We start from the raw sequence: 23,879 nt of genomic DNA on the forward strand, positions 1-23,879 counted from the left end.
CGGGATCAGCGGGATCGGAAGGAACAGCGGGATCGGCGGGAACACCGGGAACACCGGGCTCGGAAGGAACAGCGGGATCGGCGGGCCGGGGGGCTCCGGCCATGCGCTACAACGAGCGCGAGCTGCTGTCCCTGGCCCGGCAGCCCGCGGAGAAGGCGGCCGAGATCCGCATGAGCGTGCCCAAGAAAGGCAGCGGTGAGCGGGGACGGAGGGAGGGACGGCGCGGTCCCGGCTGCGGAATCGGGGGTGGAGAGCGACCGGGAGAGCTGGGAGATGTTGGGGGTACTGGGGAATCCGGGCTGGGAAACTGGGGGCAGGAGCAGGGCAGGAACTGGGAACGGGGAGGGGGGATAGGAGTGGCTGTGTTGGGCGGGCAGGACTGGGGGGATTGGGAATGGACTGGGAAACTGGGATTAGGGTCAGGGCGGGACAGAGAGTACTGGGAGTGAGGAGGGGGAGTTAGGATTGGCTGTGTTGGGTGGGCAGGACTGGGAGGATTGGAGAATTGTGACTGGGAAAGTGGGGATATGACCAGGTCAGGACTGGGAGAGCTGGGAGCGGGGACAGGATTGACTGTGTTGGGTGGGCAGGATTGGGGGTACTGGGGAATCAGGACAGGGAAACTGGGAGTAGGAGCAGGGCAGGACTGGGAGAACTGGGCAGGAACTGGGGTTAGGACTGGCTGGGTTGGGTGGGCAGCACTGGGGGGACTGGGAACGGACTGGGAGGACTGGGAAGCACTGGGTGGGGAGAGGGGTTGGACTGTGCTGGGTGGGCAGGACTGGGGGTACTGGAGAATCACAAGTGGGAAACTGGGGGTAGGACCAGGGCAGGACTGGGAGAACTGGCAGGATTGGGATGGGCAGGTGAAAGGGGGGCAGGAGTGGGGGTCCCCAACTGGAGAATCCGGGCTGGAGTTGCTGAGGGATGGGGCTGGAGAGGAACTGGGAGAACTGGACGCTTTGGGGGTGCTGGAGAATCGGGACTGGGAAACTGGGAGTAGGAGCAGGGCAGGACTGGGAGAACTGGGCAGGAACTGGGGTTAGGACTATGTTGGGTGGGCAGGATTGGAGGCACTGGAGGATTAGGGCTGGGAAAGTGGAGGCTGGACATGGGAAGGATTGGGAGCACTGGGTGGAGAGGTACTGGGAGAACTGGGTGCCCTGGAGAGGCAGGATTGAGGGTACTGGGGAATCCGGACTGGGAAACTGCCAGTAGGAGCAGGGTAGGACTGGGAGAACTGGCAGGATTGGAGGGGGAGGCAGGTGGAGGTGGGGCAGGACTGGGGGTACCTGGGGATCCCCCACTGGAGAATCAGAACCTCCCCAGATCCCCTCAAGACCCCCCAGACCACCTCAGTTGTGGGGTTGTGGGGGACAGGGCTGGACTGGAGGAGAGGGACTGGGAGAAGTGGGTGGCCTGGGGGTGCAGGACTGGAGGTACTGGATAATCAGGACAGCACTTGGAGTACTGGGTGAGGAGGGACTGGGAGAACTGGGTGCCCTGGGCAGGAGGACTGGGGGTACTGGAGAATCCAGGCTGGGAAAGTGGGTGAAGGTCTGGGAGAACTGGGCAGGAACTGTGGGGTTAGGACTGGCTGTGTTGGGTGGGCAGCACTGGGGCTTACTGGGAGGGCTGTAGAGCACAGGTGGTGGGATCCAGTGTGGGACTGGAGAGAGGTTCTGGGGCTGGGCTGGAGCAATGGGATGTACTGGGGACAGCGAGGCCTGGAGAGGCTCTTCCCTGAAGTCTCCCAGCAAATTCCCTCTCAGGCCAGCACTGGAGTGTGAAGACCCTCCCTTGTCCTGGGCCTTCCTTCCCCCAGGATCTGCTGGAGTTTGTCCCTCAGAGGTGATATCTGTGCTGGGGCTCCTGGGATTTGGAGCTCTCCCAGGGATTTGGAGCTCTCCCAGGGATTTGGAGCTCTCCCTGGGATTTGGAGCTCTCCCAGGGATTTGGAGCTCTCCCAGGCCGTGTCAGTGGGCTCTGCCTGCCCTGGAGCCACTGGAGAAGCTGCTCATGACTTTGTCACCCTGAGGCTCCTGTTTGCAGGAGCAGCCTCAGGGTGGGTGCAGGGTGTGCCAGTGGTTGATGGGATCTGTGCCATGCTGGGCACTGGCAGGGCTGGAAGGGGCTTCCCTCTGCCCCCTCTCTGTCCCAGCTGCATCAGCACTTCCTTTTTCTTTATTTTTATTTTTATTTTTATTTTTAATTTTTCATTTTATTTTTAATTTTATTTTATTGTAATTTTATTTTTATTTCTAGTCTTATTTCTAATTTTTATTTTATATTATAATTTTCTATTTTTATTTTACTTTTATTTTTATTTTATTTTTATTTTGGTTTTATTTATATATTTTTTAATTTTAATTTTTATTTTGTTTTTATTCTTTATTTGTTTTTATTTTATTTTTATTTCTATTTCTGTTTTATTTTTGTTTTTATTTCTATTTTTGTTTTATTTTGTTTTATTTTATTTTATTTTATTTTAATTGAACTGTCCTTGCAGTGCTGAAGAAGCGCCTGGTGAAGCTCGTGGTGAACTTTCTCTTCTACTTCAGGACAGACGAGGCTGAGGTATGGAATGTGCTCCTGGGTGGGGTTTGCTTCCCTCCCTCTTCCTTCTTTTTCCTGTGGATTGGTTGTGTGGGCTGGGAGAGCAGTGCTGGGACAGTGTCCACCTTTCCTTTTCATCAGCTCAGCAGGGCTGCAGGAGAGCTGGGGAGGGACCTGGGACAGGACACAGGGAATGGCTTCCCACTGACACAGGGATATTGGGAAGAAATTCTTCCCTGTGAGGGTGAGGAGGAGCTGGGATGGAATTCCCAGAGCAGCTGTGGCTGCCCCATCCCTGGAAGTGTCCAAGGCCAGGCTGGATCAAAGGAGCACCCTGGGCTGGTGGGAGGTGTCCCTGCCCATGGCAGGGGGGGACTGGATGGGCTCTGAGGTCCTTCCAGCCCAAATGTTCCATGGAATGCTCAGTAAAGGAGGTTTCCAGGCCCTTCCCTGCTTCCTGATTTGCATCTCTCACGGTGTGTCCCTTGGACAAGAATTCCCAGGGGGTTGCTCCTGTTCCAGGCCATGTCACCCCCTGTCCCTGCTCAGCACGGTGTCTGTGTGTCCCTCCAGTGTCTGTGTGTCCCTCCGGAGCTGTTCCAGCTCCCCACATCCCCCTCCAGCCCTGCCCGGGCACAGGGGGGCTTGCTGTGTGTCTCAGGAACAGTTCAGTTGTGTCTCAGTTACTGGGCAAGGAAGTTCTTTGCTGCCTTCACACCCCAGAAATGAGCAGTGAAGGCCAGGCTGACTCTGAGCCGGTGGAGGTGATTAACACCTAATTAACACAAGCAAAGTGCTGCGAGGGAGGCACAGCAGCAGCACAAAAAGGTGATTAAAGGGTTGTGGAACATCCTGCAGTCAGACCAAATCATTGCAGAGTAGCACCAGGGTGTCAAACTTGCCTAAAAGGCTCCAGGGAGACACTGTGGGTTCAGTGCTGGGGGCACTGTGGGTTAAACCCTCTCTCCATGTGTTTTCCAGCCCATTGGAGCTCTGCTGCTGGAGCACTGCAGGATCACCAAAGAGGAGGAGAACGTCTTCTCCATCAGTGAGTGCTGCCTGGGCACCATCCCTGGGCCTTTCCCCTGGGGCAGAGGGAAAGGAGGGGTTTTGCTGCTCAGTTCCTGCTGCTCTGGTGGCAGTGGGGTCAGCTCAGCCCTGCCCTCCTCTGTGGGGTCAGTGCCCCTCACCCTTCCCCTCCTCTGTGGGGTCAGTGCCCCTCAAGTGGGGTTTGGTCTCTTCTCCCAGGGAACAAGAGGAAACAGCCTCAAGTTGTGCCAGGGGAGGTTTAGGTGGAATATTAGGGAAAATTTCTTCCTGGAAAGGGTGTTCAGGCTGCCCAGGGTAGTGGTGGAGCCTCCATCCCTGGAAGTGTCCAAAACCCATGTGAATGTGGCACCTGAGGACGTGGTTCTGTGGTGCACACAGTGGTGCTGAGTTGATGGTTGGACTTGATGATCTTAAAGATCTTTTCCAACCTTAGCAATTCCATGGTTCTATCCCTCAGCTGCCAGCTGTTCCTCCCTGTGCCACATGCCCTTCTGAGCACAGGGCCACTCCAGGGATCCTCCAGGGCTGGAGCAGTGTGGGCTTTGCTCGGCTGCACGTGCAGAGCAGCCAGAAATCCCTCCTGGGGGGAGTTCTATGACAGATCTCTGCTGTGCTGCTGCCTTTTGTCCAACCCCCCCAGTGGGCTCAGATAAAGCCTCCAGGGGCTGCTCCAGCCCCTGCTCCTGCCCCGTCCGTGTCCTTGTGGCGATACCGCGGCTCCAGCTGCATCTGTGTCCCCCGGGAGGGCCTTTCATCCCACACGTGCTGACAAAACAGGATGTTCCTCCAAGGCCGTCCCTGTATCTCTTGGCCTGGCTGCAGGGCACAGCTGTGTCTCCTCCTGTGCTCCCCCTGCCCCACAGGGCCCCCGAGCAGCCCCAGCACACCAGTCCTGCTGAGTCTGGGGGTTTGGGGCTGTCTGTGGGGAGGATTCCCGAGGGAGGGAAGGGTTAAACCCCCCAGCAGCCATGTGGGGCTGGGGCTGTGTCACTCTTGGTGCAGCCTGACCCCCGAGGGTCTGTGCAGGGCAGAGCTCTGGGCTCAGGGATTGCTGAGATTCCTGGTTCTGTCCTGTACAGGACTGGAGTTGCACAGGGATTTGCACGGCACCACATTCCCAAAAGCCTCCAGCAAAGGCAGCCCAGGGCCCTCTCCCAGTGCAGTTCAAATCCTTGGGGGCTGGTCTGTGCCTGCATCCCAGGCCCTTCCTCAGGGCTGTTTTTCCCTTTGATTTAAATCCCTCCCAAGGAGCCTCAGGGAGTTCCAGTCCCAGATCTGCTTCAATTCAATTGCTCCCATTTGGGAAGTTGCTCTTCCCGAGGTCTTTGGCTGCTGGAAGCTGACAAATGTCCCAGGCAGCTGCTCCAGGGCAGCCAGAGCAGGGAGGGAACAGGAGAGGGTCCAGGGCTGGGGTTCCCAACTTGCTCCCAGCTCATCCTCATTAACAGAGGTGCTAATTGAGCCTGGCAGGGGAGCACGGGCTGCCTTTTCCTTGTTCCTGGCAGGTTTCATCGAGGAGCCAGAGAGGAAATACTGCTTCGAGTGTGCCAGTGAGGAGCAGTGCCAGGAGTGGGTCGAGGCCCTCAAACGAGCCAGGTGGGAAGAGCCATCGGAGCTCCGGGATCAGCCTGGGGGGAACCCGGGAGCACAGGGCTTGTCTCCTCCCAAACCAGCTTCCCCCAGCCCTAAATAGCATCTGAAACTTGCCCACATCCTCCCGTGCTCAGCAGGGTCTGCTCCTGTCTTGCAGCTACGAGTTCCTGAGGAGGAGCCTGATCTTCTACCGGAATGAGATCCAGAAGATGACAGGGAAGGTGAGTGAGGCCCTCGGGGTCAGGTGGTGACTGATGGGTTTGGACAGGAGCTGGGGACTGTGGGTGTTGCTGCCAGTCCTGCACAGGCTGTTTGATCTGGAAGGAGATCCCAGATTCCATGGGGAGCCGTGGGCTCCACAGCCGGACCTGAGCACCTTCCTGTGCTCGCTCGGACCCTCGGACACACACACTGCCATGCTGGGGGGCCAAGGATTGGAGCTGGACAGGCCTGCCTGGACTCCCAGCAGGTCTCTGGAAAGTTCACCCCCAGCCCTGGCCAGATCTGTGGGTGGAGATGCTGCTCCCACCCTGCCAGGCCGCTCGGAGCATCCCTGCTCTGGTGACTCCCTGTGCCCACAGCCCCTGGTCACCTGCTGTGTCCTGTGTCCTCCCAGGGGCTGCTGGACTTCCTGCACCCCTTTATCTGCCTCTCACTGCTGCCTCCCTGTGCTCTCCTGCAGGACCCCCTGGAGCAGTACGGGATCTCGGAGGAAGCCCGTTTCCAGCTGGGAAAACGCCAGCAGGAATTCCCTCACCTGGGCTGAACTGGCTCCTGAGTCCTGAGCAGGCTCCCCAGGGCCACCCCAACCCCTGGGAAGGACAGCAGAGCCCCACAGGGACCAAGGGACTCTTTTATTTATTACCTAAATCATTTTTTATTCTTTTTTTTTAAAGGGAATTCTTTGTACATTCCCACTTTCCCAGCTGTGGAGGCTGAACTGCTCCCTTGGGGTGGGAGCAGAACCCTCTGGCCCCTGGGGTCAGCAGAGGCAGGGGCTGACAGAGCTCCCAGCACCCAATGTCCTCCAGGGCCTGGAGCTGCTGGAGCTCCAGCCCTTCTCCTGCTCCTCCCTGTCCCTCTCCTGAAGGAGCTGCAGCTTTCCTGGCTCAGGATCTTCCCTCAATCTCCAGGGAGCCCTTGGGGCTGCAAGAGGATGCTGTGATCACATCTCTGTGCTCCAGGGTTAACCCCCTCCTGTCCTGCCCTCTCCTGCTCCTGCAGAGCCATTCTGGGGGCCGATGGCTGAGCTGGTGAGCAGGGAGGACTGGGAATGCTCCCAGTAACACTGGGAATGCTCAGCCACAGCTCCAGCTGCCAGGCAGGAGCCATCTGCTCCCCTGTGCCAAGGCAGCAGCTCTGGGCAGCCACTGGCACTTGCCTTTGAGGGTTTTCTTCTCCCTTCCCTGGGCAGGTGTTGTGATTCCTGGGGGCTGGAGGGAGCCTTCACTCCAGCCCAGCCGAGGGAACAAAGGGAACAGTCAGGAACAGGGACGGGGAGGGATCCCTGTGGGCTCCTGCCCCTCTGCAGAGCTGTGGGCTGAGCTCTGATCCAGCTTCCCAGGGAGGAAAGGCAGATGGAGAGGTTGGCAAAGGCAGGAGCTGCTCCCTCTGGCTGCAGGTTTGGGCTGCAGGGGGTGAGTTCAGCTGGGCAGGAACCCTCCAGGCCCTGAGCCACGGCTGCAGCCTCTCCCCCCTTCGGGAGCATCCAAAGGGACAGACCAAACACTGTGCCAGGGCTGCCAGGGAACCAAGGCTGCCTCCCTGGGGCTCTGGGAAGGAGGAGAGAAGGGTTTAGGAACAACATCCCCACCCCACCAGCCAGGGCTGCAGGAAGGAAAACTGCTCAGAGAGGAGGGAGGGAGGGAGGGAGGAAGGACACTCTCCACACCCAGGGCTGCAGGACACCCACATTCCTCACTGTCACAGCAGCTCCCCTGGGACCAGCCCGGGAAAAACCCAGGAAAAGCCCCTGGGAGGGTCTCAGGTGAGACTGTCAGAGGGTTGGTGGCAGAAGGAACAGGGAGGGGGCCTGAGCTTTGGGGGCTGCAGCTCTGGGTGTTGTTCCCCTCCAGGGTGGGTGGAGCAGCCTCTGAGCTGGGCTTGAAGGGAAGTTGTGGGTCCTTGGCTGGGAATAAATGCTCAAAGAAGAGCTTTAGTGGCCTGGCCTTCCCTCTTTACCTCTCACTGCTGGGTGCCAGGGCAGTGACAGCTGTCACTGAGGCTTTATTTTTAATCTGAAAGCCAGGATTTTTTCCCTTTTTCTTTCCCCAGATCTTCCCTTTCCCTTGAATCAATCTGGGTGCTCCAAAAATCACCAAAATGAGCTGAGGGGCAGCTGTCCTGCAGGAGGAGCCAGGGCAGGGAGCAGGAGCCAGGGGGCATTTGCAGACAGATGGCAGCTCCAGGGGAAGCAGGCAAGGAGGGATTAAAAGCAGGAACCTACAGGAGCTTGTGCTGGAGGGAATTGGTGTCCTCAGATGGCTTTGAAGTGCATTTTAATCCTCACCAGCTCTGCTTTCCCTCAGTGCAGGGGCACCCCTGGCCTGGAGGGGGGGACATGGCAGCTTTTACTGTGAAAAGAGACTGGTCTGGTCACTGGGGAGAGGATGGATGGGAGGATTCCTGCTTGGCAGTGGGATAACTGGAGCTGGGATGAGCATGGGCTCCCCCCCAGCTCCATCCCACAGCCCCAGGGGCAGAACAGCCACATCCAGGCTCAGCTCTGCATCAGTGGATCCTTCCATGTGCAGTTTAACCCAAACCTCGGGAATTCTGCCAAGCTTGGGGCCTTTTTAGCCCTCAGAGCTGTGTCCTGGTCCTGGAGCAGGACTGGGCAACCCTTCCCCACTGGCACTGTGCAGGAAAGGGGCATTTCAGGTGCTGTTCTGGGCACAAGAGCAAACCCCGACACTTGCTCAAGAGGCACCAGTGACATTTCTTAACTGAATGTAAAACAAATGCTGTGAAGAGTTCCAGGGCCCAGGAGCTCAGACCCTCACTGGGGCAGGGCTGGCTCACGGGCTGGGGTTCAGCATTAAGGGGAGATGGTACTTGTAGACACATCAAAATCTGCATCAACTGCTGGTGATTTATAGACAATTGTTCGTTTTTCACACTTGGAGTTTTGTATTTCAGTCAGAGCTGGGTCCAGGCTCCCCAGAGCCATTTCTCTGTTGTATGTTGCCAATAAATCTTGGTTTAATCCATGTGCTGCTCAGAGCTGTCCTAAGGCACAGAGCCTTGGCAGGGAGGGGGGGTTGCAGGGCTCTCACCTGAGCACCAGCAGCTCCAGGGGGTGTCCAGGTGGTCTCCTCCCCCTGGAGCAGGAGCAGGGATGGGGGAAAGGTGCCTCTCCAGGAGCCAGCTGGGGGTGGCTCCACGATGGGATTTGGAGAGGATTCTTCATGGAACAGTTTGGGTTGGAAGGGACCTCTGAAGGTCACCTGGTCCAGCTGAGGGTTGGTGGTGGAGCCAAGGGGCAGCTCCGGTGACAAACATGTTTGGGATGAGCTGGGTCAGGCCCAGGAGAGCCAAGAGCTGGGAAGGGCTGTGGGAATCCAGGGCTGGTCCTTGGTTTAAGAATCGTGCAGTGAATTAACTCCCCTGGCTGATGGTGGGTTTATCCCACTGTCATGACACTGCTGCCTAAACGGGAATGTCACTGGGAGGGGTTGGGAATCACGGGATCATTTAGGTTGGAAAGACCTCAGCGAGGCCAACTGTCCCAGCACTGCCGAGGCCACCACTGACCCTGTCCCCAAGGGCCACATCCACACACTGTTTGAACACTCCCAGGGGTGGTGACTCCACCACTGCCCTGTGCCACTGCTTTACAACCTTTTCCATGGAGAAATATTCCCTAATATCCAATCTAAACCTCTCCTGGCACAGCTTGAGGCCGTTCCCTCTCCTCCTGTCCCTTGTTCCCTGGCAGCAGAGCCCGACCCCCCCCCAACTCCCCCCTCCTGTCAGGGGGTTGCAGAGCCAGAAGGTCCCCCCTGAGCCTCCTTTTCTCCAGGCTGAGCCCCCCCAGCTCCCTCAGCCCCTTCCCAGCTCCGTTCCCTTCCCTGCACACGCTCCAGCCCCTCCATGTCCCTCTTGTCCTGAGGGGCCCAGAACTGCCCCCAGGCCCCCCCAGGCCCTCAGAGCTGAAGGTGGTCCCTAATCCAGGTCAGGGGGTCTCTGTCCCTCCTATGCCACCAGGTCCCCAGATCCCATTTCCTGGCCCCAATTCCAGGCCCCTCTGACCCAGTGAAACTCCACAAGATCTCGGTGTATTAAAATACAGACACTTTAATATAAAGACAAAACTTCAAAGCATTGTTTCAATTACAAATCAAGGGAGAGACACAAGAAATTAAGTGGAGGGAGGGGAGCAAAAACTAACTCTTACATTGTGGAGAATTAGAAAGGCAGGGTGGAAATATATATATTATACATACATATATACACAGCAGAATTCACACTATTTCTATGGAGGAATGAAAGGAATGACAGGACAACTTACCAGTATAAAATAAAATAAAATAAAATTAAAAAAAATCCAAAAAAAAGATAAATTAGGGGAAGTTTGAATTTTAAATAATTCAGTTTAATAGGCTAAATTATATAAACTAATTCCTATTCACTAGGAAACATCCCATATCACTGTCCTAAGAAAATGGGTTTTTCAAAAAATCCATTGGGAAATGGACTTTTATTAGTAGTTAAAAGTTTACTAATCAATTCCTGAGCAACAGCAACCTCATCCTCTACTGCTTTCCCCATCCAAGTCCCACTCAGCGAGGGCAGGCTCTCACTCCTAAAAAGTTTAAGTAGAACAGAGACCTAAAGAGTTGGGTTTTAATTGGAAAAAATCGATCACTTCAAAGATTAATAGGTTAAAAAAGCCAAGCAGGATGGACCAACCCATTCCACCTGTTCCTCAATAACTCCAGAGATGAGACCTTTTAAAAAATTATTTGACTGCACCAGAAAAGCAACCAGATGTACCTTGAGAAAACCAAAGGACCACAAACCTGAGAACTTCAGGGTCAGCATCTCCCAGCTTGGAATTTCAGGGTGTGATTTTGTTTTTACACCATAAAAAACTTAGGGAGCCTCTTCAGGAAGAAGGTCCCAAACAGCAAAAGTACTGCAGAAGAATCTCCCATTTTTTTTTTGTCTTGGGTTTAAACCCTGAAGTTTCTCAAAAACAGCATCTTTTAATGCAATATTCAGTCTAAATAGATATTTATATATTTATAACGCATAAGGATAAATAAAATATGGCACAACAACATTTTGAAACTGGTTCTCCAGCTTTTAGTGAAAACCTGATCCACAAACTAGAGAAATGGAGCAAAAAAAAGGAAGGAAAAAAACCTCTTTAAAACCAGTAAAACTTCAAATCCTCGTTCACCGACTGCACATCTGTGCTCCCAAAACTCCAACTCCTGGGAGTTTTTCCTCAGTGCTGCAAAGATAGTTCACAAAAACACTGTCTGGTTTCTGCTCCCCAGAATGATTTTCCAACATTGAGAGTTCACAGCCTTGTCCAACGTCCTCCCCTGCTCCAGAGGCACCAGAGCCTGGAGCTCCCAGTCCTGACTCCTCTCTGTGCTTTTGGCTCAGGCAAAACAACAACAAAAGCAGAATTTTCCAGCACAGCCACTCACGGGAGTTGGGAGAACTCCAAGGTGGAGTTGTCCAAGAAAAAACAACGTGGAGAATCCCCGGGGGAAAGGGTGAGTTTCAGCACCAGAATAAACGGGTTCTGCAGGACGTGACCAACCAAAGCCACCTTGGCATCAGCACCAGGACAAAGCACCCAATCCCAAGGGATTCCATGAGCAGCACCCACTGGCTCCGTGGGGACAGTGACCCCTGTTCCCAGCTCAGCACCAGCTCCAGACCTGGCCAAGGAGGGAAGGAAGGGCCAGGACAGGAATCACCATCAGCAGCTGGAGAACAAACTCAGCACTGGGAATCTCCTCCAGCAATGGGCAGGAGCAGGGCAGGGAAGCAGGAGCATCCCGAGGGCACAGGTCCCACAGATCCCACAGATCCCACGGGGGGGCCCTGGGGGAGCTCGGGGAGCTGGAAGCACTTGCTGGCCCTGAGTGTGTGTCCCACCTGAGCCAGAGCCAGGAGTTCCCTCTGCACCCCAGGGACTCTCTCTGTCACCCAATCCCTCGGCTTTTCCTCTGCCTGGACTCTTCCAAGTGGAAAAACAGCAGGAAAGGGGAACAGATGCTGCTTTCTAAACACACAGTTCCAGCAGGAACCAAACCACACAGGCCCTGGAGGCCACCTGTCCATGGCTCGTTATTCCACAGTAAAGGAAAATTCCACCTTCCCCTGGTAGGGGCAGCCCAGCAGTGCAGGAAGATCCAGGCTCTTCCGAGAGAAGGCTGGGATGAGATGGAACAGGATGAGCACAGGGAGTGAATCCACTGTGGTGTGGAGCACCCTTGGGGTGGCTCTGCAGGAGCAGGGGAGGCAGGTCTGGCTCCACCTCCTCCCACTCCCCTTCCAAGCCAAGGAGACCATCCCAGATCTGTGTGCACAGGGAATCACGGGACAGGATGGGTTGGGAATGACCTCTGAAGCTCACCCAGTCCAAGCCTCAAAGAAGGAGGTTAAAGAACTGTCCCCAACACACCTCTCAGAAGGAAACCCTCCCAGGGTGAGGGCAGGGACACCCCCCAGGCAGCCCTGCCCAGGCCCAGCAGCTCTGGAGTGCAGATGTTTCCAGATGTGATGGAAGAGCTGATCAAGCTGGAGACCTCTGTACTGCCAGGGTACAACTGCACAAGTTACTTCCTCAAGTCCTGACTGAAGAAAGAAGAGACTCAGCACCTGAACCGAGTGGGACCCAGAGCTGGGAGAGCTCCAGGCTGGGCATCAAGTCCTGGGGATTTGGAATCTCCAGATTCAAAAAGTGATGAGCAGATCTGTTCATGAGCAAGTGATGGAATCCTCCTGCCTGGGGGCTTCAGCCACTGTGGATCACAGAGGGAGACCCTACGAGCTCTCCTTCATCCCACCAGTGATTCCTGGCACAGGGGGATCCAGCTCCCCATCCCAGGCGGAGCCCGGGGCCAAACCCAGCCCAGAGCAGGGGCAGCACAAACCAGGCACTGACAGATGAAGGGCTGTCACCACCAGGAAGGAAGGAAATGAGATGGAAGCACAAGAAAGTCCTTCTGATCTGTCTGCTCAGGGAGACACAAGTTCCTGCTGACAGGAGCAGCTGGAGCTGCTGCCCAGCCCAGAATGTCCCGCACAGGGAGCATTTGCTGCTCCCCTGCTGCTCCCCTGCTCCTCTCTCCCTCTGCATCCATCACACTGAGGTGAAGATGTTCCCAGCACTGCTTGTCCAGACCGATCCACACTTTTCCTAAAGGCAACAGCCTCCTTTGCAGCACGAGGTGATGGTGGGACACCTCAATATCCCCATTATCCCACACACCAGCTCGAATCCAGCAGCACGAACCTCTCCATCCTCCAGCAGTGTTTTCCCACTCTCTCCCTCAGCATTCCAGCTGTGGGTGCCTCCACACCCCTGGAGAGTGGAAGGATTGCTGCTGAGTGACTGATCTGCAGCAGATCCCGAGTCCAGGTGCCTTTGGAGCCCTCCCAGGATGGAATGGGGGGGTCCCAGGGGACTGGGACCAGTGAGCCAGAGGTAGCAAATCCCCAAAAAAGGAAGAGCTTGTTCCTCAAGGCTGACATTGAGCAGCAGGGACAGGTTTTCCTCAGCACAACACTCAGGAAGCTCCATTTTTTTTTTTTGGCAACGATGCATTTCAGCTTCCTGCCGAGCCCCTGGCTGGCAGCAGTGGTGTGGAGGAGAGGGGACGTGTGTGACAGCCCCGGAATGACTGGACCCAGCACAGACAGGATGTGGTAACACAGAAGGAATTCTTTTCTTTTGGCTTTGATAACTCCAGAGTATCTTCAATTATTGCAAACAGGTTTCAGGCTCGGGCTCAGTGCTTGGACAGTGGGGTCAGGGGGTCGTGGGCCTGGAGCCACATGGATGAGATCCCAGCAGCTCAAAGCTCTTCCTTCAGCCAGGGAAAAGCTCTTCCCAGTTTTCAGAGGAGAAACAAGCTGGCCAGGGCTTGGACTCGATGATCCCTGTGGGTCACTTCCAACTCAGGATTCCAGGATGCTGAGTTGAACTTGCAAAGCCATAAAACATCAGGGAGGGGGAAGACAAAACCAGGAATCTCTTGGCCACATCATCTCCCAGCTCACACAGCACTGAGACATCAAAACCTGCTCTCCTGGCTTCCCACCTCAGCTCTGCTCTGCAGGCACCAGGTCTCCAGGCCCCCTCTGGAAGCACATCCCGGGGATCAGGACCAGGTCCATGGCACAGGGAAGGTGCTGGGTGTGGGGGAAGACCCTGGTGAAGTCAGAGCAGCTCCAGATTCCATCAGGGGCTGCCAGGACGGACCCAGCACTGCCATGGCAGCAGGGGGGGTGCAGAGGTAGGTGAAGGCTGAGGCTCACCCAGGCTGGATCCCCTTCCAGCACATCCCAAGACACGTCAATCAGGTCTGCTTTCCTTGGGCCTTCCTGGATGATTCTGGAGACTCACCAACTTCAGGGCACTGGGGGGTTGGCAGTGGCCCAGTAACACCCTGTGCTGAGCTCCAGGGGGTTGTGCTGCCCATTCCACTGCTGATCCACAGCCCCCTGGCACAGGGAACACCGGGGGACAGGGGGATGCCCTTCCCACAGCACCCACTGGAGAGCAGAGGGCAAACTCAGGGTTGTGGAATCATGGAATCACTGAGGTTGGAAAAGAGCTTTGAGATCACAGAGTCCAGCTGTAAAGAGCCACTGCCAAGGCCACCACTGCTCCATGTCCATCCTGCTCCCAGACAGCAGCTCCTGGAATGCTGTGAACATCAGGGCAGGGAGGGCCATTCCCACAGCAAGGATCTGTCCATGCTCAGCACCCAAGGAGTGCCAGGCCAATACAGGGTTATAGCAGTGCTGGAAAGCACGGGGGGTTCTGCAGGGTCTCTGGTTCCTTCTCCAGCAGCATCTCCACACGTGTCCCGGGAATGCCCCGAGCTCTCCCTGCACAGCACACATGGGGGGCAGAGTTCTCCTGCTGATCTCTGTGCTTTGGGGTGAAGGGGGCACAGCAGGTCCAAGGAGCACCATATCCTGGTCCCTCTGCAGGCAGGGAGCTGATCGAATCAGGGTGATGAAAACCTTCTCCTTGTCTTTCCTCTTCTCTCACAATCGATGGGGGAGGTGTCGCTAATTAAGGCCACTGTCCCTCCACTAATCACTCAGTTAAAGCCTCCAGAAGCCCCAGCACTCTGCCCTGGGCTGGGAAAAGAGCTGGAGCTGCCCAACTCCCAGCTGCAAAACATCTGGGTTACATTGTCCTCCTGGATTCCAGGACACTGTGTTTGGCTTCCACCAGAAGCTACTGGATGTTCCTCACTCTCCCCTCGGAGCTCTGCTGCCCTTCCCAGGCTTTCACCACCCTGTCAGTCCTTCAGCAGGAGCTCCACTGCCCAGTCCTGCCCCACCCATGACACAGAAAACTTTCCCAAATGTCCCCAGTTCCCAGGGCTGTCAATCCCTTCCCAGGGAATAAGGCAGCAAAGTTGGATCCCCAGTTTGCTCACAAAGGCTGCCCGTGGAACACACGCTCAGGAATCAACAAAATAACTGCACTTGGTCCCAAATCTCTCCTAAGATTGCTCTTGGAACACAGCATTCCCAACCCTGCTCCTGGATCCAGGCAGCAGGAGAGCCCAGGAGGGCAGAGGGACCTCCCCTCCTCCCAAGGCAGGAGTTATCCAGCTGTTGGTGACCCCGGGATGCTCCATGGGGTGCTCACAGCCAACGCCTGACTGCTGGAGGTGGGAGACTCCCCAGGAGGGATTTAAGGACACAGAGCAGCCACTGCTGCCCCTCAGAGCACCAGGGCCAGCAGGGAGGTGTTTCCCAAAGCCTCCATGTGTTTTTTCCAGCCATTCCCATCACAATTCCCCTTCCACTGCAGTTGCCTTTAGTGGTGCTTGGCCCAGGTAAACTCAGCCCAGCCTGATTCCTACTGGAATCCTCCTCTTCCCCTCACTTTGTGCACTCGAATAAATAAGTTTTCACAAGTTCACTGTCATTGTACAACCTAAAAGTGAAATAAAATATAGGAAATCCGTAAGTTTCCATCACATCTCCATAAAATCAGCCTTTTGGAGGCTCTTTCTGTACACGAGTCATGACACAACCCCTGCCCCCATGGGACAGTGGCAGCACAGCCAGGCAGAGCAGGGTGTTTTTGTGAACTACCAGTTAAGACCTACTGAAAGCAGCGGAACACAAAAGCAAAATGCACTTGGTCAACAAATGTACAGGGCTAAGCCAGCTCAGAGTCAAGTATCAAAACCCTACCAACAAAACACTTGGAACAAAACCAGCAAGCCAGGGAAATCTGCCACCTGCAGCAGGACAGAAGCACAACGTTCAGAATTCCCAGGGCTGGGAAAAGGGCTGGACCAACACCAGTGATCACACACCCTGTTCACAGGCCCAAAGGGAGCGACCAGACTTAGCTACCAAAATTCACAGTGACCTGAGTGCCACCAGCACATGGCCCAGGGGAGGAGTTTGAAAAGGGCAGCACTTGGAATTCTCGTGTTCCAACTGTGCCCTGGAGCTCTTTGCCATGAACACAACTCAAACCCACCCAGCTGGCAGCGCCTGGCTCAGTCCAAATCACCCCCAGGGAGGAGAAGTCCTTCCTCTGTCGCTCACTCTGCTGCCAACCAGGTGGATTTTGGGATATGAACAGAGTCAGGGGAATAAATAAGCTGTAGGCCTTCCCAAAAACTGGGTTTGGCATTGGTCAACCCTCCAAATCAGCACCAAGGGTTCAAACTAGAGGCACAGTTCTGACGGACAAAATAGCACCGAGGAGGCTCTTTACATCTCTGCTGGTGTGCCAGTCCTTTAGTATTCAGAGAATTTAATAATAACTTGTGTTTATGAGTCTAGGTGGAATAAAATAAGTCAAAATTGTTTTCACTTTAAAAAAAGATAAATACTTTATCTAAACTATCAACAATACAAACTGGAGCTTTAAGCGTTTCTTTTGCCTTTTTCTTTTTTTTTTGCCTTTTTTTTTCTTTTTTTTTTAACTCAGATTCACAGTAAATGTTTGCTCTGTTGTTTAGGTCTTTTTATGGTTTTTATTTTGTCCAGTAGTAAGAGAGTAGAAACCCCTGCACAGGCCAGGTGAGCACCTTTCAGTGGAAGCCGAGTGAAGTTGGTCCACGTTGTCCTTGCATAGGTCACATTGGGTTGAGGTAGAAATCCTAGTTACCTGCACAACAGGAGGAGAGGAAGAGACTCATCTAAATAAAAGACCAAAATCTGCTGTGTGTTAGATGTGTCAAGCATTTCTACATTGATCCAAGGCCTCCTCAGCCAGCAAAGATGGAGCAGCTCTTGGCCCAATCCCAGTTAGATGACAAGGATGGATGTCCCAAGAGACACAGGGCCCCTCCAAGTGGCAGTTTTTTGAGCTGCCAGTGGGACTGTGTTGAACTCTGTCCCACGGGGCTGACCTGGAGTGGGGGAGAGGATCCCCCCCAGCATTTCACTGGTTGTGCCACACCTTCATCTCCTCGGAATTTTTTAATACCATGAGGGGGAAATTACGAATCCCAGGCTGGTTTGAGTTGAGAGGGACCTTAAAGGTCACCCAGTTTCAACCCCCTGCCTTGGACACCTTCCACTATCCCAGGTTGCTCCAGCCTGGCCTTGGACACTTCCAGGGATCCAGGGGCAGCCACAGCTGCTCTGGGAAACCTGTGCCAGGGCCTCCCCACCCTCACAGCCAACAATTCCTGCCCAATATCCCATCTAACCCTACCCTCTGGCACTGGGAAGCCATTCCCCTTGTCCTGTCCCTCCATCCCTTGTCCCCAGTCCCTCTCCAGCTCTCCTGGAGCCCCTTTAGGCCCTGCAAGGGGCTCTCAGGTCTCCCTGGAGCCTTCTCTTCTCCAGGTGAACCCCCCCAGCTCTCCCAGCCTGGCTCCAGGGCAGAGAGGCAAAGAAGGTTATTTTAGCCCCCAGTTCCAGATGCCAGCCTTGGTTCAGCAAGGCCTGACCATGGATATCCCCTCCAAAACTAATGGAACTGCTCCGACACGTGACCTGGGCTCGAGTCACAGGGAGCAGGATCACAGCCAGTCTGCCATCTCTGGGACCACCAGTTCTGCTCCCCTGCTCCACAGCCCAGCTTTGTCACCCACCTACTCTTCTCCATAAGCCATTTTTGTGCCTTGTCTATTATCCTGAATTTTTAGTGACTGGGACAATCTCGGCCTAGTCCAGCACGGCCTCATGTCCAGGGGTTCCCACTGCACAGAACCCCAAACCTGACCCTCCTCACCAGCCCCACCCTCACTTTTCCCTATCTCGTCTCTGTTCAGGGTCTTCCCCTCCCCACACAGGTCCCGCAGTCCTCAAAGCCCTTCCTCGGCCTCCCTCTCCTGGGGGGAAGGACAGGGAATACTTACGTGCCTCACAAAACCCCAGGGAGGCTTTGTGGTGCCTGTGGAGCAATTTGGTGAGGAAAACACTTATACACAATGCACAAAGAATCTCTCAGGTATATTGTAATCTTTATAAGCAGCAAAGAGTGTTTTCAACCACGTTTGTAGCTTTGGGATCAGTGGACACAACAACAGCACAGACCTACACGGAAAGCACGGAGCCAACCCCGGGGCCGGACAGGCTGGTGGCCCTTGGCAAGCACGAGTTGTTTGACAGCAGGATGCCCCAGACATTGTCAGGAACCACAGCCCCCAGCCCTGTGGTGGTACAGTTTATTCTGGAGTTGCTCTAGAGACAAACACCTGCTTCAGGAGGAACGGACACGGCCATGGAACCCTCCTCTCCTACGGCCCCTGTGTGGAGCACCCTGAGCATTCCCTGAGTTCTCATCCCAGAGGTTGGGACACAGATGGAGCATCTGCTGAGCCTGTTCCTGGCAGCCCTGGCAGTGCCAGGGCATTCCCAGCCCTCCTGTGCTGCCCGTTCTGTGTTTCCAGCAGGGCAGGGGCACTGACTGCACTGCAAGCCCAGGGGATCTGCTCTCCAGAGCCTGACACCTGGACACTGGGAACTTGAGGACTATTTCAAGAGCTGCTGTTGACTGGCAGTGAAACCAAGACTGCCACAGACAGGCCCAAAGTGGCACCACGGGACAAGTGTGGGACCAGCTTGTGTGGGAGGGTCAGAAGGGCAACCCCCACTGCCCACAACTCCATAAAACCACATCAAAACCAGACATTTCCTCCTGCCTGCTGATCCTCAGACATAAACACTTCCACAAGGTGATCCCAACAATCCTGACCATGATCCTACAGTGCCAGAGCAGTTCCCCCTGTGAGCTCTCCTTGTCGAGAAATCCTGACTCCCAGAGCACAGAGCAGCCACACTCCCCAGCCTCTGCCACCAGGTGACTTGCTTCCCACATTTCACATGGATTTGGCCCATTTTAGAGGGTTCTTCCCACATTTTAGAGGATTATTCCCCCATTTTAGATGTTTTTTTCCCCATATTAGATAATTCTTCCTCTGTTTTACACATTTCTTCCCATTTTAGAGGCTTTCCCCCCATTTTAGAGAATTCATCATCTGTTTCAGAGATTTCTCTCCTGTTTTAAAGGATTCTTGCCCCACTTCCCAGGATTTTTTTTCCCCCATTTGAGAGGTTTCTTCCCCAATTTTGGAGGATCCTTGCCCCATTTTACAGAATTCTTCCTGTTTTAGAGGTTTTCTCCCCATTTTAGAGGATCCTTGCCATTGTAGAAGTTTCTTCCCATTTTGGACATTTCTTCCCCATTTTAGATATTTCTTCCCCTGTTTTAGAGGATTCTTCTCCCGTTTTAGAGAATTCTTCCCCATTTTACAGGATTCTTCCCATTTTAGAGATTTTCTCTCCATTTTAGAGAGTTCTTTCCCTGTTCCAGGTTTCTTCCCTTTATAGACACTTCTTCCCATTTTAGGGGATTCTTCCTCTGTTTTAGAGGTTTTTCTCCCCATTTTAGAGGATTCTACTCCCATTTTAGAGGTTTTCTCCCCATTTTAGAGGATTCTTCCCAGCTTAGAAGATTCTTCCCGTTTTGGACATTTCTTCCCCATTTTAGATGTTTCTTCCCCTGTTTTAGAGGATTCTTCTCCCGTTTTAGAGGTTTCTTCCCCATTTTAGAGGCTTCTTTCCCATTTTAGAGGTTTTACCCCCATTTTAGAGAATTCTTTCCCCGTTCCAGGTTTCTTCCCTGGAAGAAGCGTCCCTATAGACGCTTATTCCCATTTTAGGGGATTCTTGCCTCATTTTAGGGGGATTCTTGCCTCATTTTAGATGTTTCTTCCCCTGTTTTAGACGATTCTTCCCTCATTTTAGAGGGTTCTTCCCTCATTTTAGGGGATTCTTCCCTCATTTTAGGGGATTCTTCCCTCATTTTAAGGGATTCTTGCCCCACTTCAGAGGACTTCCCCCCTGTTTTAGAAGTTCTCCCCCATGTGAGAGGTCTCTCCACCCCTCCCTGCCCTGTCTCTGCAGGACGGAGCCCTCTCTGCCCTCACCTCGCACTCAGCCCCAGCCCTGCGGGTCCGTGCCCGGCCTTACCTTGCAGAGCAGCCCCGCCGGCGCGAGCCGGGCCCTTTAGCGCGGCTTCACCCCCGGGAGGTGCGAGGCCAGCGGGGGCTGCACGCCCAGGGTGACCCACATGGCAGCGCCGGGCTGCGGCACGGCCGGGTGGTGCACGGTGAAGGAGGGGCGGGAGGGTTTGTGCTGGAGGGAGGCGAGTTTGAGAGACAAAGAAGCGTTAGACTGGACAGAAGCAGCACAGGAGGAGGAGGACGAGGAAGAGGAGGAGGAGGAGGGCAGGAATGTTTCTCCAGCCGGGAGGGATGGCAGGTTCTGCAGGAGCGCGGGCTCGGGGTTAGAAGCGAGCAAAGGAGGAGGGGGAGGCAAGGAAACGTTAGGAGGGGGGTGGAAAACGGGCTGCACGGGCGCCCTGCTGAGGGGCTGAGCGGCTCTAGTCTCGCTAGATGTTACTAAATTAGAGGCAGAGGGTGGGAAGGATGAGGATGAGGTGCTGGCAACAGCCTGCAGAGGGTTTAAGCTTAGCACTGTGCTGCTAGAGACAGCACTGCTGCTGAAACTGGCTCCAAACTGATGAGAGGAGGAGGCAGAAGGCACCGCGTGGTTAAAAATACCTGCAAACAGGAGAGAAAAACTCAGCTTCAACAGACGGGCTTTGGTACAGTCTCAAAGTGACAAGAGAAACAAAACAAAGAAGCAAAACAAAATTAAAAAAAAAAAAAAAGCAAAATTATAATAGTCCAGCCCCATACAAACATATGCAGCGTGAGAAGGCAGCAAGCAATGGGAGATAATGGTGCAGGTCGGGAGGTACAAAAGAGTGCACTTACCTTTCCTACTGCCAACCTCTAAGTGCCACGAGGGGAAATGGTCAGCCCCAAGAACTGTCAGTTCTATAGCACAGAGGCAGGGTTGGGATGAGATTACGTGGTCTTTAGAGTCGGTTTATCTGGAGACTCAAAGTGCTGCTCTTCCCTCCCCACCCTCCTGCTCCCCCGCTTACAGGGCAGCAGAGGGGAGCTGGAACTGCAGCAAATCTACGTGCTGAGAGATGGCAGAGTTAGGATTTCCCGACATGGTGCCTGAGTGATTATGGACAGGCAAGAAAAACTGCCCTGGACACTGAGAAATGGCAGGTCCAGCCTATCTTCTAGTCCTGCCAGCTTGTCCCCGGTGTGGGCCACAGAAGCCAAGCCTGTGCAGAATCCCAGAAGTGCAAGGTGCATATGGCACTGCCCTTCCTGGCCAAGAAATGCTCTTCGTGTCCATTCAAGAGCCAGAACTGCTATGAAACTCCCAACACCATCTCCTCTGATGTTCTGCTCCTCCTGGATCACGCTAAATCCATTCCAGGCCTAATCCCAACCTTTACTCAAGTTCACAAGTTAGAGATCCTTAACTCGGTACCACGACCAGTGAAATCTGTTACCTGCAGTCAGACCTAAGTTGGTTCCAACACAGACACATCTGAACAAGCAAACATCAGCAATCACAAAGTCTGGGTGCATTGTTTCATTGGGGTGATACAACAAGCTCATCTAGCAGACAAAGCTCACGAGATTTCACTGTGGGGAACTGAACTCATCCTAGCAATTCCAAGAGAGAGAGAGGAGACTGCTTATGTGGGACACATCTGCTTCACATCCTGTAGAAATGAAAGGGTTTCACCCCTGGAGAGGCAGTGTCAGACTTTCCTTTAGGCCCTGCCTTATACCAGAGAAAGAGTTCTGCCTACCTCCAACTGTTCCACCTGTAACCCCAGGAGAGAAGTTCCCCATAGTGTGAGAGTTAGTCAGTCTGGTTGCAGCTGATGACACGTGGACCAGACTGGCAGCAGCTGGCATGGAATTAAATAAGGACTGCAATACTGAGGAGTTTGTCACCGAGTTGAGGTTTGCTTGCAAGGCCATGGGGCCGAGGGGGAACTGCGATCCAGTGGTCAGAGTGTTGAGGAAGGGGTGGTGGGTCGGAACAGAAGATGCTGGGTTGCCTGCTGAAGAAACAGCAGTAGAAAGGCTTTTACCATTCAGAAGGCCACCAGACGAAACAGCAGCAGAAATGAAAAGGTTGTGGCCGTTTTTAAACTCCACCTCTCGGTCCCTTCCCTTGCCGACCTTCCCGTTGTGCTGCAGGGAGCTCTTCTCCGAGGAACCCCCCGCGCGGCCGCCCAGCTCGCCGAGCTCTTTGCCCTTGGCCCCAGAGCGACTCAGCTCTTCCCCCTTGGAGCTGCCCAGCCCTTCCAGCTGCCTCTTGTTCAGGAACAGGTTCGTGTCCGACACGGATCCCACGTCCTTGCCCCGCTGGGATGGGAATCCCAGGGAGCAGTTGGGAGCGGCCCCGTCCGGAGCCTTGTGTGGGAGGGAAGCACCGTCCATGAAGTTGTGCAGGCCCAGCTCGGCAGAGAGGCCCCCGTTGTAGGCGAAGCCGTTGGAGGGGTTGGTGCCAGGGCTGAGCCCGTCTGGGGGCACGGCCATGCCCTTCCTGGCGTGGGCCGCGGCCTTGGCCCCGTCCAGGGCCAGGCTCTCCTCGGAGGGCGGCCGGAAGGCAAACAGTGAGCTCTGGCTCAGGGCCGAGCCCGACTGCAAGGGGCTGTCCGTGGTTTTGGTCAGGTTGATGTCAGAGATCGGGGAGAAGGTGGATTTCCATTTGCTGCTGTTCATGTTCTCGGTGCCCTGGGCTTGTTTCCGCCCGTTCAAGCTGCCGCCTGGGGGGGAGAAGATTTGGGGAGGTCAAAAACCAGCAGTCACTGAACTGAAGGCATTCGATTCTCCATTTTCATTGAAAACAGGGTTTAACACACCCATGGAATCCCTGAGGTTGGAAAGACCTTTAACATCATTGAGTCCAACCACCAGCCCAGCACCACCACTGTGGTCACCACTAACCCCTGTCCCCAAGGGCCACATCCAGATGTTTTTTAACACTCCCAGGGATGGTGACTCCACCACTGCCCTGGGCAGCCTCTTCCAATGCCTGACCACCCTTTCCATGAAGAAATATTCCCTAATATCCAATCTAAACCTCCCCTGGCACAGCTTGGGGCTGTTCCCTCTCCTCCTGTCCCTTGTTCCCTGGCAGCAGAGCCCGACCCCCCCCGGCTCCCCCCTCCTGTCAGGGAGTTGCAGAGCCAGAAGGTCCCCCCTGAGCCTCTTTTTCTCCAGGCTGAGCCCCCCCAGCTCCCTCAGCCTCTCCTGGTGCTCCAGTCCCTTCCCCAGCTCTCTCCCCTTCCCTGGGCAAAACCCACATTTTTTATCTTTCAGCACCCACATTTTATAAGTCTGATCCAAAGGCAGAAATATTTGTGAAGTCAGCTAAAAGCTCTCAACCTTTCCTTTAAAGCTCTGACAAAGTCTGAGAATGCTGATCTACTTCTCCCTCAGTCTTTGTCCTACAGACCCCTCCCTGAACCCTGAAAACAATGGTCAGATCTTTGGAGACCTGCGACTACAGAAAGAAGTGACCCAAAATCTGTAATTATTGGCTACCTGTCTCAATTATAATTAAGAACTTCAGTCTGCCCAGCAGCAAAGAGAAACCTGCTGCTGCCTGACAGCTTCAGCCAGGGCCAGACACCCACCCCCCACTCCCACCATCACCACAAACCAGTAACATTCCCCACACATACCATTTTCAACAGTCTTCTGTGGAGATTTGCTTTCCAATGATATTGTTGCAATTTTCCTCTCAATTCTAGTGGGAAAATAAAAAGGTTGAAGCACTTATTGCAAACCTTTTGTTGCACATTTACCCTCCCAGTCTGCCTTCCTCGTCATCACATCTTAGCAGATGACCAGAGTGTACAAACCAGCTCAGACAGCTGTGTGTTATTAAAGGAGCTTAAAAGCATTCAAAAAACCCACAACAAACTTGAGGTAAAAGCTATGACAGAACTATTGCTCTTTGCCAAGATTAGGGCACATTCAGGGGACTTTACCCCATTTCTGGAGTGGTTATTTTTCATAGAACCATAAGATGGTTTGGGATGGGAGGGACCTTAAAGCCCATCCAGTGCCACCCCCTGCCATGGGCAGGGACACCTT

The 23,879-nt window shown here is 54.3% G+C and overlaps 2 protein-coding genes across 6 annotated transcripts in view; one reads left to right on the forward strand and one right to left on the reverse strand.

Moving 5' to 3' along the window:
* The first annotated feature begins 9 nt into the window (after window positions 1-9).
* On the forward strand, window positions 10-8,408 carry PLEKHJ1 (pleckstrin homology domain containing J1). The gene is made up of 6 exons (XM_017838394.1): window positions 10-195; window positions 2,510-2,577; window positions 3,538-3,604; window positions 5,112-5,202; window positions 5,357-5,420; window positions 5,882-8,408. The coding sequence occupies exons 1-6, from the start codon at window positions 102-104 to the stop codon at window positions 5,963-5,965; spliced, it is 468 nt and encodes a 155-aa protein (XP_017693883.1). The 5' UTR covers window positions 10-101; the 3' UTR covers window positions 5,966-8,408.
* Window positions 8,409-9,477: 1,069 nt separating this feature from the next.
* The window catches only part of DOT1L (DOT1 like histone lysine methyltransferase), a 77,937-nt gene continuing 63,535 nt past the window's right edge, over window positions 9,478-23,879 (reverse strand). For 3 of the 5 annotated variants that reach the window (XM_017838390.1, XM_017838389.1, XM_017838392.1), the window contains exons 25-28: window positions 23,465-23,529; window positions 21,575-22,543; window positions 19,861-20,453; window positions 9,478-16,543 (exon numbers count right to left, since the gene is read on the reverse strand). In XM_017838390.1, the coding sequence (XP_017693879.1) occupies window positions 19,897-20,453; window positions 21,575-22,543; window positions 23,465-23,529 (1,591 nt within the window). In that variant the 3' untranslated portion in view covers window positions 9,478-16,543; window positions 19,861-19,896. The remainder of the gene's footprint in view (window positions 16,544-19,860; window positions 20,454-21,574; window positions 22,544-23,464; window positions 23,530-23,879) is intronic. The other 2 variants (XM_017838391.1, XM_017838393.1) reach the window with 2 other exon arrangements.

This window comes from Lepidothrix coronata, unplaced genomic scaffold (genome assembly GCF_001604755.1).
Source record: "Lepidothrix coronata isolate B3197 unplaced genomic scaffold, Lepidothrix_coronata-1.0 Scaffold336, whole genome shotgun sequence".
Classification (NCBI taxonomy): Eukaryota; Metazoa; Chordata; class Aves; order Passeriformes; family Pipridae; genus Lepidothrix; species Lepidothrix coronata.